We start from the raw sequence: 17,580 nt of genomic DNA, 5'->3' as shown, positions 1-17,580 counted from the left end.
GGGTCTGGAACCAACTTCCAAGAGAGGTGGTGCAGGCTCCTACCCTGGGGGTTTTTAAGAGGAGGTTAGATGAACACCTTGCTGGGGTCGTTTGACCCCAGTACTCTTTCCTGCCATGGCAGGGGGTCAGACTAGATGATCTGCTCAGTTCCCTTCCAACCCTAGAAACTATGAAAACACACACTTGGTGAAGTATTGGACAATGGAAAAGAAAAAGCCAATTGCCAGAATGCTATATACTAAAAGCAGATATAGTGCCCCCACTACAGCAATTCCACTGGTTTACACTAAGCATGGATTATACAGTGAAATGAAGTGCTCTTGGTGGCTTCCAGGTGCCAGCTAATAACAATTTCCCACTACATTGAAAGGACTTTGGTCGGATAGTTTCACCACCACTATAATCCACAGCTCTCCTTCCAGGGTGTGGCTAAGATGTCTCTACCAGAAATGATTCAGGGCGTCTTACACATAGCTATGACATGCAGAAGTTTTGTTGTGGCAACAGACACTTAGAAATGGAGCACTTGCCCATAGAGGCCAACGTAAGTAAATAGCTCACGATTCCAAACTACCAAAGCCTGGCAGGGCAAACTAGACTGGGTCGTTCTTCCTACCTTGTAGGCCAGGGTCCAGACATGCAAGGAGAACTGCATCAGGCCACCGCACTCACTGGCAGCCCCAGTTTCTTCAACAGTATCTCAAAACAACCAGCACCCAAATCAGTTTTGACAGATTCTTTTAATATTACAAGTAAAAGCCACAACCCTTATTTTTGTTGCAAGCTTAAGCACAGGGGGATGTTTTCTCCCAGGTATAAATCAGGCACCCCAAGCATTTCATATATATAAGGAAAATTGTTCATATTCCAAGTCAAATCCGCCAAATCAATTCCAAATCTGTGAGTCATTCACAAACCATATGTGGCCCTACTACCGCCAAACATCCTCGAGCCCCCACCTGGGGCTTCAGATGCTTCCAGATCATTTGGCCGGCATCCTACAAGCAAGCCCAGACCCAGAGGCTTGGGGTTCAGATGCCCCCAAGTTTCGTTTGCCCTCGGCCATATATGGCTGCCAGAGCGAGCTAGGGAGGAGTCTGCCATTTCCATAAAGTGGGTGTAAAGCCAAGATCTTCTCACTGGAAATGAAAGTGGGAAGTTAACTATACATGACTTCCCCCGGGTACTATCCCTTGCCAAAAAACGGACTACGAAACCTCCCCTTAGTGGGCATGGTGTTTCCCCTCATATAAGACAAGCTTTGGCGGGCTGCAGCCCGTTTCACCAGATACCGTCACCCTCCGACAGCAAACGCTTCCTCAGTAGGAGCTGGGGCAGACAAGGCTGGGAGCGGGCAAAGCCAACGCCGGCAGAGGGTCCCATAGCTACAAGCAACACGAGACGAACGGCAGACGCGCGCAGCCCCGCCTCCTCCCGGCGCCAGCCCCCCCCGTTCGAAGCCCACGCGCCGCAGAGCGCCGCACACGCCGGCTGCGCCTCATTGGCTCAGCCCCTGGAGGTGGAACGCTGCGACACCGTGAGGAGCGCAGCGCGCCTGCGCAGCGCTGCCTTGTTTCCGTCCGGGCGCTGGTGGCCGTTCGTCGTGGCATGGCAACCGTGGCCGAGCTGAAAGCGGGTAACGGCTTAGTGCTTGCCGGGGTTCGGGGCGTGACCTCAGCCGCCTCCTGCCACCGGGCGGCCATCCCCCCGGGGACAGCATCTTCCTGCAAACGCCGCTGCCCAGTGGCTTCCCCCGCCTGTGCGGGTCAGAAAGCCCGAGTCCTTCCCCGCGTGACGCAGGAGGCGGCCTGGGTTTTGCTTTGTTGTTTCACCCTGAGCCCGGCCGTATTAGCGTGTCTCCGAGCAGCTGGCCTTGAGATGAGAGGCTCAGGTTTCTTTCCTAAGGGCCCCGGGTCTGGCGGATCTAGAGAAACGGCTGGAGAAGGAGCGGAGTAAGCAGTGGCAAATCGGTAGATCTCAGGATTATGTCGTCTCTAAAAACCAAAGCGTGTTGCCTGTGTTGAAATAATCAGCACCATGCGCAACTGGTGTCGCCTTAGGGGGGTACTTGTGCCCCCAGCAACCAGTCAGTGACCAGGGGCCCCCTGTGGCCAATCCCACAAATCGAGGAGCCCCCCCCACCATCGCCATTCACTAGACAGCTGATCGCTGCAGCTGCTTCCAGAAGTGGTGAGCGTGGCCAGTTGGGGTGCATCCCCATGCACGTCCTACACGTCGCCACTGATCAGCACCTAATCAATCATGCATTGAAATAATTTGATTTTCCTTGAGAGAGGGGGACAGCTCATGGGGTTTGAATGCAGCCCAGGGCCAGACACAGGCATGGTTGAACTGGGTGGCAGACAGAAAGGGGGCCCGAAAATGGTAATGTTTATTATTATTATCATTATCTCTAGCAAAGGGGGGCTTGATACTAAAAGTTTGCCCAGGGCCACCAGGAGTACAAGTACAGTGCGGGTGCAGCAGCTTGGCCGTACCACCATCTAGGAGCCAGTGGGAAATCAGATAAAATGGGGGTATGTTTTGACTTGCTAAACCAGGATTTTTGTGAGTGATGGAGTTTTTAATTTTGGAGCAGGGCAAATCAACAGGGTTTGAACAAAGTGAGTCTTGGCACCTTCCTTATGCAGCGGTTTCTATCAAATCTGTTTTTGCTATATTTGCTTTTAATCAGTGTTCCAAAAAGTTAGCACAGTTGATATTATTTTTTTAATCAGTGGGATTCTCTACAATTAAATTGGGCAACAATTTTAAAATGACACCCTGTAATAGAATATCTTTGTATGTGTTAACAGTTCTAAAGGACACACTGGAAAAAAGAGGTTCGCTAGGACAAATAAAAGCAAGGCTCAGAGCTGAAGTCTTTAATGCGCTGGATGACCAGAGTGAACCACGACCACCATTATCTCATGAAAATCTCTTAATCAACGAATTAATTCGGGAATACTTAAACTACAACAAATACAAATATACAGCATCTGTCCTGACAGCAGGTATTTGGTTGGTGTTTGGGTTTCGCTGTCTTAATAGAAAACTAGCCTCATGTTTGAATCACTATTATGTAATGATGCCATAAGTATATAATCAAGATGTAAGAGAGGCTTTGAATTGGGCTGTTCTTGGCATGGCTCGTAAAGTTTAGTAGAAGTACGATGTAGACAGCACTAGTTATTTCTATCAGGCATCTAATCAGATGATGACAGTCTCTGTGCAGTTGTGTCCAGTTTCCTTCCCACATGGCAAATGCTATGATATACTGATTGATCCGTGGAAGAGGAAGACTCTCTAAAGCAAACCTAACAGCTTGCAGTCATGGACAGGAAAACATCCATGCAGGATGGACTTTGTTCCGTGTACTGCATGTCCTTGGAAAGGAAAGTATTTCCACGGAAATGTCATTTCTCATTTCAGAAAATGGGTACAGTACATTGAAATCATATAGTGCCTTAGATATTTCCACTTGATACCAAGTAATGTTAAGTGAAATTATTATAAATAAAGGAATACAAGTTACTTGTAGACAAACTAAAGTAACAGGATCAATTAAATGAACCGTTTTCTCACCTTTTCTAGTACTGTTGATACATACTGTCTGATCACATCTGAGGTTTGGTTAGAAATGCTTACTAAAAAGAGTGGATAGTATAAAATAACTTTTAAAAATTCAAGCTGTTACAATTAAGCTTTTTTCTGGTCTTGACTCTGATTCACAAAGCAGTACTTGAAAGCCATGTTGTTTAATTACACAGCTGTAAATTAAAACACTGTCCATAACACATAGCAGTTATTTCTGAAGTAAACTATCTTTGTTCCCGTCCATTCTGGAATTATTGCTTCTGATTTCTATATTAAACACAGTATGGCAGAAAAGTGCAATGGACTGTAATTGTGCATACCCGTATTACTTAAATTTGAAAAATTCAGTAATATGATATATGTGCATATGACATTACACTTACATCCTCTTTCTCTTAAAAATGTGTTAAAAGCACGTGTACCCCAGTGTTTGTCTTGAGGAGGAGGGAGACATCCATGTAGCTCAAGAGTGTTGACTGTGGAAAACATATATAGCAGTAAGCCATATGGGAAGAAAAATAATTTATTGAGAACTTCTAACGTATTTTAAAATTCTGATTTTTATTACATTTTTCCCCCCTAAGCCGTGTAGTAGAACCATAATATTGTTAATGTATTAGAATAATTTACATTACAATATTCTGAATATTTGAATGAGTGCCTTCAAGAAAACAGGAAATATCTATTTAGCACGTTTCTTATCTGTGTATATCTTTAGACTGTTGCGGAAATGTTTTTATTTTTCAGAATCCGGTCAACCTGAAGTGCCACTAGATAGACAGTTTCTTGTCAATGAGCTGAATGTAGTTGAAGATCAAAGTGGAAGATCAGTGTAAGATAACTTGAAAATGCACCGCACTGTATCTATGTGGGCCACGTTTATCTGCCTGCTTTTAAAATTAATATGATTTATCATTATTATTAAAAGTGCCATGTAACTTCTATTTACAGTCGTAAGACTGGATACGTGTATTGTCTCTGGAGTAACTGGCGTACATTTTGCACCTAGAGAAGTTTGATTCTACTCTGCACAAGTATATTATCACAACCCCTATAATAAGATGTATTTCTGGGTTTAATAGTCTGTATGCCAAACTCATGTTTTACCCAGTTTATATTAGTCTTCTGGGATAACACTAGTCACAGATACTAACCATTATAGATCTGTTTGTCGTATATGACTCTCTCACATCTTTCAACTAATTTAAAGAACAGTGGCAAAATCTAATAGTCCGATACATGCCTGCAGTTTTGTTATTCTCCTGGACATGACTACATCTACAAACCACTGAAGTTGCTATAGAAACTTGATCACTATGCTAAAAAAACAAAGTTAGGGTTTTCTTTTTACTTAATCTGATTTGTACATCCTCCCTGTAAAAGGAGAAAAAACCAAATGGAAATTCCTCTTTACAAAATTAGAGTGCTATGTTGCTTATAGAATGTGAATAGAAAAGAGTGTTAGTTGTGACTGAAACGGAAGTGATAAACCTGGACTAAAGGCACAGAGTTTTGAAGTAATTATGCTAACAAGATCTGTATGTAGTTTGGGAATGAACACTATGGATTAACTTGCCTGTTTTTTTCTTAAAAAAGACGTTTTATGTTCAACACTTCATACACTATATATGCTACTTTTCTTTCTGTTTTTACAGACCTCTCTTATATGGAATTATAGCTCAGTTTTTACATGGTGGTAAAGAAGAAAGCATCCATAACGCACTTCCAAAAAGATCTTCACAGCAGCTTCCAAAACAGAATCTCAGCAAACCACATAATGAAAGAAAAAGAATAGGTTTGTATATCTTTCTCTGCAGCTCCAGTTTTTGATTTTATCTACGGAAGTTTGTTAGCTCTCTTCAAAGACCAACTGTAACCTAAAATAAAACTGTAAAATAAAATCTCTTCGTGCTTCAAGGAGCACACAATAATTATTTATTCCCTTTGGAAAATATGGAATTGCGAAGTAGAATTTGATTTTCCAGTCTCTTGACTCTTTAACAAAACTTATCAAATAAAGTTAACTCAGATGAAAGTAGTTGTTGCCATAGACACATAGGCTGCTGACAGACATGAAAGGAAAAAAACAGCGCTTTACTGGAAGAGGAAGCGTGTCGGTTTGACCCAGCTTGATTCATAGATTTCATAGACATTAGGGCTGGAAGGGACCACAGAAGATCATTGAGTCCAGTCCCCCCTGCCAGAGGGGCAGGAAGTCAGCTGGGGTCATAGGATCCCAGCAAGATAAGCATCCAAATTTCTCTTGAAGGGGTTCAATGTGGGTGCTTGAACCACCTCCAGTGGCAGGCTATTCCAGACCTTGGGGGCTTGGACAGTGAAGAAATTCTTCCTTATGTCAAACCTGAAACAGTCTTGCTGGAGTTTATAACCGTTCAACCTTGTCATCCTTTGGGGTGCTCTGATGAATAATTATTCCCCCAGATCCTGGTGAACACCTCTGATAAACTTACAGGTGGCCACCAGATCACCCCCGAGCCTGCGCTTTTCCAGGCTAAATAGCCCCATGGCTCTCAGCCTGTCATCATAAGGTCTGTTTTCCTGACCTCTGATCATGTGCGTGGCTCTCCTCTGCACTCTCTCAAGCTTCTCCACATCCTTTTTGAATTGTGATTCAATCAGGTATTAGATAAAAGTGCCAAAAAATGAAGCGTGTGATCTATATAGATGTTAGGCAATCTGGGTCAAACTGAGGCAATGCCTCTTCTGGGCATGCGCTGCACTTGGTGCAGGGTCATGCTGAGCTGAAAGTAAAGCGCTGGGTGTTTTGGGGTCTTTTCATGCCTGTAAATGGCCATAGTGTTTTTCCTATGACTTTGTGCCACCAGATGGTGCTGAAGCAACTTCATTCCAGCATAGAAACTAGGCTTCTTTGAGGTACTGGTTCTTCTCCCTTAATTAAGTTTCAGTCTGGGAAATATTTTATCAAGGTTCTTAAAATTAAGTTCAGTGATTTAGCACAGTTAGTATGAACAAGTGTGAATTTATGTCTGTTTTGAAATTGACTCCATACCAGTCTGTCCCCGGACCTGTTCAGAGCTCTCTTGCCTCCGATAGGGTGCCACAGAACAGGATACGTGTGGAGTCAAATGCAGCACCAGAGTGTTAATTATAGGACGTCATGACATTGTTTGAAAGATTTGGTCAATCTGTCTCTGTAGAGCAGGCTGATTTGCAAATAACAGCTAAAGAAGACACAAGAATAGTTTTAAAATATCAGAGATTCAGGTATTTAATTGTGCAGTAAGTCTTACTATGGAGATGGGAATTCAGCCAAGGAAATGAATTTCAGCATTTGGGAGCTATTTCTTCCTTTTTATAAGTTCAGCTTTTAATAAGGTACATCTGTGCAGCAGTGTAAGAGCCGACCCTTATTTTTTGTGTCAGAAACATTCTTGCTTTCTTTTTAGAGTTCTGATGCATCTTTTTTGTGAAGTCTTTAAGAAAACAACAGGGGGGCTCCTGCTAAGTGCTCCAAGTTTGAATATTATTCAGACAGTATTTAAATTTTATTCATTCAACATCAGTTGAAACTGCATTTCAGATCTGGCTAGTAACAAGCCAGAAGGCTCGGTGTCTCTTATTCTCTTGTACAAATATTATAGCTGTTTAAATAGAATGTTATAATGTATAAATGTTAATACAAAAACAAGCATAAATGAGCTTCCTTGTCTCCTGCTACTATAAACATAGTGTGTTGAGAGTCAAATTACTAAAATGTTAGCAACTAACATTTGCATCTCCACTGAATATGCAGATGCATAAGTACTTATACTATATCTTATGTTCATTTCCAGAGGGAATTCCAGAACCAGGGAGGATGGCTGGCACTCGCATTGAAGACCCATTTATTTTACGGGGTGCAAACAGATGACGTTTTTGCCTATTTAATTCAGGATTGGTACAACCTCTTCCTTAAATAGCTGTTCCTTACTGAAGACGGCTTATGGGCTTCCATGGAACTTGCATGAATAATGACTGTTTGTAATATTGCGTGACTAGGTTTGCATGTATTTGTTGCCGGAATAAATGGCATTAGCAAAAGGTCCATTTCTGCAGTGCTGATACAGACTGTGCTCCCATGGAGGTCCAGGATAGTCATGCCTCTGTCTAGACTACTGGCTATGAAATGTTAGTTGTCAGGAATAAGAATTAGCAGAAATAACTAAACATTTCCAGCACACACTGTATTTATTGCTTACAGTACTACTTCTGCATTTGTGAATAAAAGCTGACTTTATTTTCTATTTTATTCTTACAGTATTTGGCATGCGCAAGTCCATCCTTAGTATTTTAAGTATTTGTTCAATAGGAAGTGGCAAGGCTGCATCTTTCAGATAATCGGTGGAAAATTAGCCATGAAAACAAAACTGAAATGCTTTGGGGAATACTTGTTACATGTCCAGAAACAGGGACTATATTTATCTTTATGTTGAACAGTGTTAAGCCTCCTTTCCCAACTGGAGTTGTCATAAATTGTGTACAGTTAGCATTACAATAAGTATACAATATGGGTGTAGGCTCAGGGTATTTTCCTGAGGTCATGGAAATAAAAATCAGACTATTAAAACCAGAAGTTCAGTGGCCCACAGATTCCCAGATGTGTCTTTATTTTTCCCATCTTCTTAAAATTCCCAGACTGTTGAAAGGGTATCTCACAGCTGTGTATACGTCTTTCAAACTGAGTTCTACAGAATGTATAGGTACCTAAAGTTTGCAGTGCATTCAAGTAGGAGTTTTGTGAGAGTAAAAGCTGTAGGCTTGGACCCTTGCTGTTTTATCATTTTGGGCAGCATGTGAACATACTGGGGGGAGATGAGTTGGCAGTTCACTACACCCATAGGAGAGAACAGTCAATGCTTCTACAATTGCCAGCAAATTTTGCTGCTACAACTTTCTTATTTCCAGTGATATATTTTTAAGTGAAATCACATACACAAATAACAGTTATGAGTTGACAAAGGAGACGACTTAGCCATCTTCAGTCAGAACTGAAAGGTCAGTTAGCCTGTTTGACTGGCCTGTTCTATCATAGAATCATAGAAAATTAGGGTTGGAAGGGACCGCAAGAGGTCATCTAGTCCAACCGCCTGCTCAAAGCAGGACATGCCCAACTAGATCATTCCAGCCAAGGTTTTGTCTACCCAGGTCTTAAAAACCTCCCAGGATGAAGATTCCACGACCTTCCTGGGTAACCTGTTTCAGTGCCTTACTACCCTCTTTGTGAGAAAATTTTTTCTGATATCTAACGTAGACTTCCCTTGCTGCAACTTGAGCCCATTGCTCCTTGTTCTGTCACCTACCACCACTGAGAACCTTCCACTTCTGTTCACTTTGGAACCCCCCTTCAAGTAATTAAAGGCTGCTATCAAATCCCCCCTCAGTCTTGTCTTCTCCAGACTAAAGCCCAGTTCCCTCAGCCTCTCAGAAGTTGTGCGCCCCAGCCCCATTACCATTTTTGTTGCTCTCTGCCAGGCTCCCCAATTTGCATCATTTCTGTAGGGAGGGGGCCAAAACTGGACACAGTACTCCAGATGTGGCATCACCAGCGCTGAATAGACAGGAGTAATCAGCTTCCCTTGACCTGCTGGCAACACTCCTACCAATGCTGCCTTGCATGCTGTTAGCCTTCTCTGCAACAAGGGCACACAGTTGGCTCACCTTCAGCTTACTGTCAGTTGTAACCCCCACCCCCAAATCCTTTTCTGCAGAGCTGCTGCCCAGCCAGTCAATTGTTCCACCCTAAGTGCAGGACTTTGCACTTGGTCTTGTTGAACCTTATGAGATTTCTTTTGGCCCAATTCTCCAATATGTCTAGGTCTCTGAATCCTAGCCCTACTCTCCAGTGTATCTACTACTTCCCCCAGCTTGGTGTCATCGGCAAACTTGCTGAGGGTGCACTCTGTGCCATCTTCCAAGTAGTTGATGAAGATGTTGAAGAAAACTGACTCCTGGGGCATTCTACTTGATACTGGCTGCCAAGTAGACATTGAGCCGCATTGATTACCACCCTCTGAGCCTGATGCTCCAGGCAGTTTTCTATCCGCCTTACAGTCCATTCATCCAGCCCATACTTCCTTAGTTTACCTGCAAGAATGTTGTGGGAGACTGTATCAAAAGCCTTGATAAAAATCAAGGTACACCACATCTACTGGTCTCCCTGCATCCACAGTTCCAGTCATATCAGAGGTGACATTTAGGGGGTGCACCCCCTACAAAAAAAGTGCCATCGACGCTCGCCACACCACCACTGACAGTGTCTGCAGGCAGTCCATGACCCCACTGGCCACCATTGCTGGTGGTGGCTCTGGGTGGTTGCCGACCCCTGGTCGGCACTCGCCACCAACAGCACCGGCAGTGTCTGTGGGAGATCACTGCTTGCCGCTGTCACCTTGCTCCCACCGCTGCTGTGCCCCCCCACCTGCTGGGGACATAAGTCCTTCATGCTCATCATAGAAGGCAATCAGGTTGGTCAGGCATGACTTGATCATCCTCCATCATATAGTACTTAAAAGTTTCTATTAAGCACCCTTGTGCTTTCTTCTGTGCTGTCTCTGACACGGGGAGAAGCTCCCTATAAATATTTGCAAAGCCACTTTGTTTCTCAAATCCATCACACCACCTTTGACGTGGTGTCTGCCAAAAAAAAGAGAGGCTGCTGAATACTGGTTAGCCTACCCCCTGTACCTCCTGGTCTGTCTTTATCTGTAGTTTGCATTTCCTACAATTCCTAGTGTAGTGGGATCCTGGTCCTTAACTAGGGCCTTAGGCTGTCACAGTGTTTGACACTTATTCATGCTGAACACAATTCATAACATAATATGTATGGGACTCTTTTTTTTTTTTTAATAGAGTCTGTCAAAATAGAGTAGTGTAATACTCCTCTAACATAGTTAAGAACTTGTATTCAGTTTTAGAATGAGCATGAAACTCTTAAATGAGAAAAAACACATTTCTTGAACAACTCAGATATAGCGTAGGCTTGGTTTTATACCTTAAATTGCTTCTAGCTTTTAATTGCATGACAGGAGAGAGAGTGACAAGAGCCTCAATACATCTACAAATGTCATCTCAGTTTGCATCCTTGATGAGCAGGGAGTTTAGGTCATAGAGAACAGTAGCTGTCATGTCTCCCACCTTATTTGAAACCATGGTATAATGGACCACTTTCTGCTGCCTTCCAGCACATTTCCTGCAGAAGTTGCCTCTGACTGAACAAGGGCTCCAAAAGGAATTCATACTAACTTTGTGTTAAACAGCATTTGGGCAATGTCATTACCATAGAAGGAGATGAGGAAGCTGGGATTCTCCTCTCCCCCAATAGTCCTGTATGTAAAGAGGACTGTTGAGGCCTAGATTGGAAGTGCATGCTCCAGCGAGTTGTGAAATGGGGGTTTAAACTTGGATTCAACCCCGAAATCCATTTTGTCACAATCAAAAGATAAAAGAGACTATTCAGGAGTTACAGGGAGCTAGCTTCACGAAAATGAAGGTTCTGCACTGCCTTGGTGTTTAGGAGTTGCCACATTTGCTCAATCCAACACAACTATGTTTCTTTTAATATTTTTAGAAGCACAAGACATGATTTTTTTAACATGAAAATTAATCAGAGAAACTAACACATGTATAAGAAAGTCTTGGAATTATTCCATTAAAATGTACCAGCCCAGCCCCAAAATTCAGCATGCCCACTTTTAATATGATAAATACTAATGAAATACAGGATCACCATTCAAGATCCAGATTTGGAGAGGACCCTCTTCTCATTTGTCTACATTCTAATTCAAACTCTTACATAAAGTAAGCATAGATTTGTTAAGTATTTCTCAACAGAAACTTAAGGTTTGTTTAAAGAAAAACAACCCAAACTCTTAAGTTACATATTCCTAAAAAAGATATCCCTCTACATACTATATAAACAATTCGTTTCCCCAGTTCTTTAAAAATTTATTCTAATGTTTATTCTAATCACAGACCTTGCATTTTCTGTCCAAGTTTCCTATAGAAATCAGAAAAATCCTATAAATAGACTTAAATGCTTAAGTTGAAAAAGGTCTCTTTAAAATGGGCCAAAATGCTTTTCCAAATAATTTTGAAGATTGGGTGCAGTAAATGTGAGCATTATGGATGAAAATGAATTTCTTACTGAATCTGTTCTGTGTATAGGTCTGATATAAAACTAAGGTGACAAGGAGAAGGAGCACTTCATACAGATATCAGATCTGGAATGTCCTCTGGAACAATGTAATGCAGAAGAGAAACCTGTTTGTATCCAAATCTTTGCTGTCCCTTAAAGTCAGAGGAAGCTACATTAATAGGATCCACATCATGGATGTAATTTCAGAAGTATTAGTTTCTGTCAATTATAGAGAATAATTTTCCTATTTGTGCCACCACATTTCATGAGTTCAATTTCATGCTCCTTTGGCACCTATACACCATTTAGTCATGCCAGACTTGGTGCTAGATTGGTGCCAGACAATCCTTTTACCGGATGAGTGATTATCACTTACTGATAACTTGCAGAAAAAGAAAACCTGAAAAACCACTCTCAAAGAGCTTCTTTCATTAATCGCCAGTCTTCAAGTGGCTTAAAATTGACCTGTTTGATCCAGGGAGTATAAGCACATCAGGTCAATAAGGGCTCAGTTCAGCAACATGCTGATAATTCTGGCCCAAATTCAGCATTAAGTATGTAATTAGCTTATGAACTCATTGGGACAAATCATAAGCATAAGTATTTTATTGGACTGAAGGCAAGCTGCTCCTCACCTTTCGACTTGCGTAAGCTCAGAAACATGCTGCTACGTAAACTATCTTGTTAAAAGGACCCACAACACACTGTAGTTTCCAAACCTGTTAACAATATCTTATGCGCGATGACATTAAAGTTTTGTTAATGTGTTGCAGTGAAAAAGTAAAAGTTCGCGAACAGCATTTCATATCGATTGCTTAGTGGAAAAAACAGATTAGCAAGTTCCATTTTTATCCCTAGCAAGACCAGTCTATTCCATTCTTTCTTCTCCCCATCAGCACATAATATTTGGACTGCGAATGCAAGAACAACATTTTTAAATCCAGACTGCTTGTTTTTTTCCCCTGGAAAAAACATGTCTTTTTTTAATATTTGTTCCATGTTTGAAAACTAGATATAGGGTTCTCAGCTGACAAAGTCTTAAATCATGAAAACATGGTAACAGAACACTTGTGGAAATCAACCTCCTCTACTTTGAAAAAGTTAAAGCCCATTTTCCACATTTGTTTGATAAAAGCTGTAATATTTAGTAAACAGGTGACTACTATCCCATGATCATGTGTTATTCTATTGATCTTTTCCCATTTTTAGTTTTACCTTGTAACCAATGCTTGCAACTCAAACTCTATGCAATTAGTACATGGCTTTTGGTTATAACTATTCTTACATTTTTCAGATATATTTCATGTCACATAAATCACTCACCACCATTCAGTCTGTTAACCACGCTGCTCAGACAGCAGCCTGCACGCGTGCCCATGTAGCTGATGACAAAATAGGAGGAGTAATTTCCATTCCTTTTTAAGCTACTTGTCATGGGGTGGGGACCTAGGAGCTGCCGTGATCTCTCCTAGCACTGACTACCATGCCAAGTCAGTGTCAATGCACCCTCATTCTTGCCCACCACATCTTTGCTGGTATTAGTGTTATGGGAGGCTGTCTTTTTCACCCCTTGGACATGGTACCCCAGATGTATCCCAGTCTGGGGCCCATCTTAGCTGTCTCTGTGCGCTAAAGCCTTAAGGGCTACGCATGGCTCCTACCACCCCGATACCACGCCCCACACCTCGCATATGTACCAGCCATTGGTCTAGGCAAATCCCTTACTGCATCCCCTCGGACGCTCCCTGGCCTCTCTCTTCTCAGAGATGCCCACACTCCCCACGGATGCTCCCTGGCCGTGCCTACACCAGGGCTCTCTCTCTCTCGGTCCTGCCCGCACTGGGGCCCTGCCTCACAGCCAGGGCTCCTCACCTGTGCACCACCCCCTGGGGCTCCTCTCACGCTTGGGGCTCAGGTGGCAGTAGCCGTGCCTAGCCCCCACTGCACTGTGCCCCTTCTCAGGGCTGGGGTCGGTGCACCCCCTCCTCAGGTCTACAACACCTGTGGGGCTCAGGCAGCCTCAGCCTTACCTGGCCCCAATGCACTGTGCCCCTTCTCAGGGCCGGGGTCAGTGCACCTCTAAAATGCGGTGCCCTCTCTGGCACCAGGGTCCCCACACCACTGTGGAGCCCCTATGAGGCCTCCTCCAACCCCTGTTAGCCTCACCTGGTCCTCCAGTGTAACAAACAAAAGCAATAACATAAGCCAATCGGCTACAACTCAAAACTAAGCCTCCTGGCTAAAACACAATCTGTGAACCACCTGGCTAATCATCATTCCACTCCCTACCAGGGCTTTCTCCTCCCAGTATCCTCGAGCCAAAGCTATTCAGGCCATCAAGCAGCTCTAGGCTGCATACTCCATCAGAGGCCATTCTCCCTTAGATGTTAATGGGGAACTGCCTGCTTGGGCTCAGCCTGGGCTGTTTATATAGGCCAGGCCCTGCCCCCTTCCAGTCAGCTGACCGAGCTGCAGTTGCCCTGGCAACCGGCACCTGTACCTTTTCCTAGGAGCAGGGCACAGAAGTGCCCTGCAACACTACTATTAAAATATATCTGTATTTGTGAAACATCTGGATGGGTGAATAAATAATTTTGGTGAATGCTATAGAATATGATCATACTTGTCAGAGGCCTCCCCTGCTTATTTTTCCCCTTCTGTTTAAAAGCTGAAAAGCAGCAGAAGAAATGTAACAAATAAGTAAATTAGCAGAAAATGTGTCATCAGGAAGAGCCAAACCTTTAGGTTTTACATCTTGGATTGGACATCTTGCCTTGACTGGTGTAAACTGTTGTCTTCTTGATTTTGGTCAGGTTTTACATGGTCATAAATAACCACACAAAAGCAAGGCAGCAGGGACACTCAACCTACATCTGTAACTAAAGGATCACCTGCCTGCATTGAAAGCTCAACTTTTCCAGAGAATGACCAGAGGTGGACAAGTAACTTGCCTGTATGCACATTAATGTTGTGAAGTATTACAACTAAGCTATTTGCATATAACATCCCCTTCCTTATTTGCCCAGTTGTAATGATGGTGCAACAGTTGGCAGAGAGAGCACATGGGCCTCAGTTCATGGCACCAGGATTTTTTGGTAATTATTTTGGTAATTATTTTGACACAACATGAGATGTGTACTGCCCTGCCTCTTTTCTCAGAGGCTCTTCCTGGAAAACCCAGCCTGGAATAGAGCTGCCCTGTCTTTCTCAGGGAGGGGGTGGTTATTTCTGTGGGAAGAGAGAGCTGCTTGGAGTCAGTAGCAACCATTTCACTCAGGATCATGCTCTGGTTCTCTGGGTAGATCAGTGCACCATATTTAGTCTGCTGCTGTGTGCGGGTAGCTTCAGTATTTCATATCTGGTATGCTGATGGGTATTCCTGGAAGATCCCAGCTTTCCCTTTTTGGGATGTCTCCCAAGCACAGGTCTTGCTGAACAAGAGTCCTGACTACGGAGCTAGGGACTGAAGGTTTCACGGGAGGTTGACAAGGACCAGATTCTCTTCCCCCCCAGCCCTGGTCTGGCTCCAAGCACCTTGTCCTCCACTCCCCTGGCAGCTGATGCTTCCTGTTCTTTCCACGGCATCCTAGGGATGGTTTCCCTTCAGCCCTTTATCAGTCCTCTTCCTTTTATGGACAGAGGGAGGTATTTTTATATTTAAGAGTTATTTACAATACTTTCTCAGGAACCCAGCTCAGCAGTAAAAACCCACTTCTGCAAATTCAGTAGGGAGCTGGGAAAAATAACCCTCTTATTCCCCAGAGACAGACAGGACTTAAAACAGCCCCAAGCCCTAAATGTTACATAAACACAAGACACAGAGAGACCTCCACCCCCACACCCTGGCTGTCTTGGGAATAACTTCTCTCTCCACGACAGTCCCTCACAGGGAACTCATCTGAACTCCACATCCACATCTCACAATGGGACTTCTGTAGTTACAGCTCCCCCATGATTTGGCTTCTGCTTTCTTGCTGGACTGTCAGCTGCCTGGGAGGCACAGATATGGAGGAAAGGGTTAAAAGGCTCTTGTTTGCTTGATCCAACACATAAGTTCCTTCTGGGAAGGGGCAAAAAAACTGTGACTTTCAAGCAGTCCCATGTACCATTCCATGTGCAAGCAAATGTTAGAAAACAAGGGGACGGACTGATACAGCAAGTCTGTTTCTTCTAAGTTCAGACATGTTTGGAGGCAGAGTCGCCAACCCTAAATTGGGCTTCTTGATGAATGAGGTTCTTGGCTGATTCTCTTTCTTTTTTAACCCAGGTACCAAGAGGATTTTCCAGCAGGAGGTGGTTCCCAGGGCCCCTCCCCACTGACAGAAGCACTATATAGGGAGGCTGCAAAGGCAGAGAGGATTTGGACTGTCCCAGCTGTTAGCTGTACAGGTTCCGGACTCTCCAATTCACTCCCTGCTTCCCTAATTGGACATCTGTAAGTACCACAATGACTAAAGGAGTCTCCTGCTGGGGGAGGGAGCTGGGACTGAACAGAAGTCTCCAACATTATTATTTTAGTGGCCTAATTTACTATGCCTGTTTGGAGCAGCAATTAGTTATCTAAAGTCAATTTGGTAATTCATTCTTACTAATTTACCTTCCAGGTAGTAGCAGACCTACAAAATATGCTTGTTGGCCTATTGCAAACAGAGCATTTGACTTTTAAAATTCACCATAATATTGTAACAATTTAAAGAAATTGCAAAAAATATGCTGAGAAACACGTTAATTGTATTATCACTGGGTGATCTATGCCTATTTGTAGGGAAAGAGTTAAAAATGGGTGCAGAAATTTGTGCAGCCTAACAGCACTTTGAAAAATTAAAGCACCATTTTTCCCTCCAAAGAATGTCAGGCACAAAAACTGCACATAAGTATCCAGTAAAAAGACCACTATAGTAAAAGAAGTGAGAATGGAGTAACTGGTTTTGTTTAAAAGTGCTTATATAATATTCAGTACTACTAAGAAAAGCAATTGGCTGCATCATCTCAATGTTTATGCTTTTTATTAACTTACTGATTAAAACACAACTGAGTAAAATAATTAACCTGTCAAGAAACTGAAGAGTAAAAACCCCAAACAAGGAATACCTGTACAGCAGGACTTCATTATTTCATACATACTGTTATATATTGGAAATAAAGAGGAGGCAGGAATAACTAATTAAAATTGGCATTGTTTATAAACTGTACTAGCTAAAATAGTTTTACATGCACAAGTCTGAAAAAAAGTTTTTTTCCCAAAAGGAAGAATAATATGGTACAAATTTTAAAAAAGAGTCAGTAGATGGCAGACTGACAGTATAGAAAACAGTATCAGTGATATCTCAGAAGAAAAAGTCTTATGCCTTCACACGTGTATGTCTTTTTATAAAATCCTGTATTTTATTATATACAGTCTTTTGAGCATGGGAGAGAAGTTATGAGCCGAACTGTTATTTCATTGGTAGATGTTTTGCAGATTTTTATTGAAAAATACACGCTGTTAGATTAATGTTTTTAGAAAGTCATCAACCTTTTAATTTTATACTCAAAGCCTCCTGTTAGTAATTGGCTCATAACAATATATCTTGTAAAGGGTTGCCATTCTGAGCTTCTCAGAACCTAGAGTGCTTTTAATCCTGAAGTACAGAAGCTAAATTTATGAACTAGTAGGGTAATAACCACTGGAAACCTCAGAGCTTGATTGAGTGGTAGCTCTTAGTATAGTAGGTAACTGCACTGCCAGTATTCACTTTGATGTAAACAATGGTTTTTATTATCACATATGCAATTCCCTAAAAGGTATTTGTTTTGAATTTGTTATCATTACATTTTTGTGGAACAG

General features: G+C 42.6%; 2 protein-coding genes across 3 annotated transcripts in view; both read left to right on the top strand.

Annotated features, from left to right (window-relative positions):
* The first annotated feature begins 1,532 nt into the window (after window positions 1–1,532).
* Window positions 1,533–7,863, top strand: FOPNL (FGFR1OP N-terminal like). Its single transcript, XM_019512823.1, has 5 exons — window positions 1,533–1,637; window positions 2,818–3,015; window positions 4,346–4,430; window positions 5,254–5,393; window positions 7,414–7,863. Exons 1-5 carry the CDS (start codon window positions 1,610–1,612, stop codon window positions 7,488–7,490), a joined length of 528 nt encoding a protein of 175 aa, XP_019368368.1. The 5' UTR covers window positions 1,533–1,609; the 3' UTR covers window positions 7,491–7,863.
* An 8,166-nt stretch (window positions 7,864–16,029) lies between these two features.
* Window positions 16,030–17,580, top strand: part of MYH11 (myosin heavy chain 11) — a 96,577-nt gene continuing 95,026 nt past the window's right edge. The window contains exon 1 of one of the 2 annotated variants that reach the window (XM_019512818.1): window positions 16,030–16,188. The gene's annotated coding sequence lies outside the window, so the exon portion shown is untranslated. The remainder of the gene's footprint in view (window positions 16,189–17,580) is intronic. The other variant, XM_019512816.1, reaches the window with a different exon arrangement.

Source organism: Gavialis gangeticus, unplaced genomic scaffold (genome assembly GCF_001723915.1).
Source record: "Gavialis gangeticus isolate Ggan-Ray unplaced genomic scaffold, GavGan_comp1, whole genome shotgun sequence".
Lineage (NCBI taxonomy): Eukaryota > Metazoa > Chordata > Crocodylia > Gavialidae > Gavialis > Gavialis gangeticus.
The sequence above is the reverse complement of the archived record's forward strand: the minus strand, read 5'-3'. Positions and strand labels throughout refer to the sequence as shown.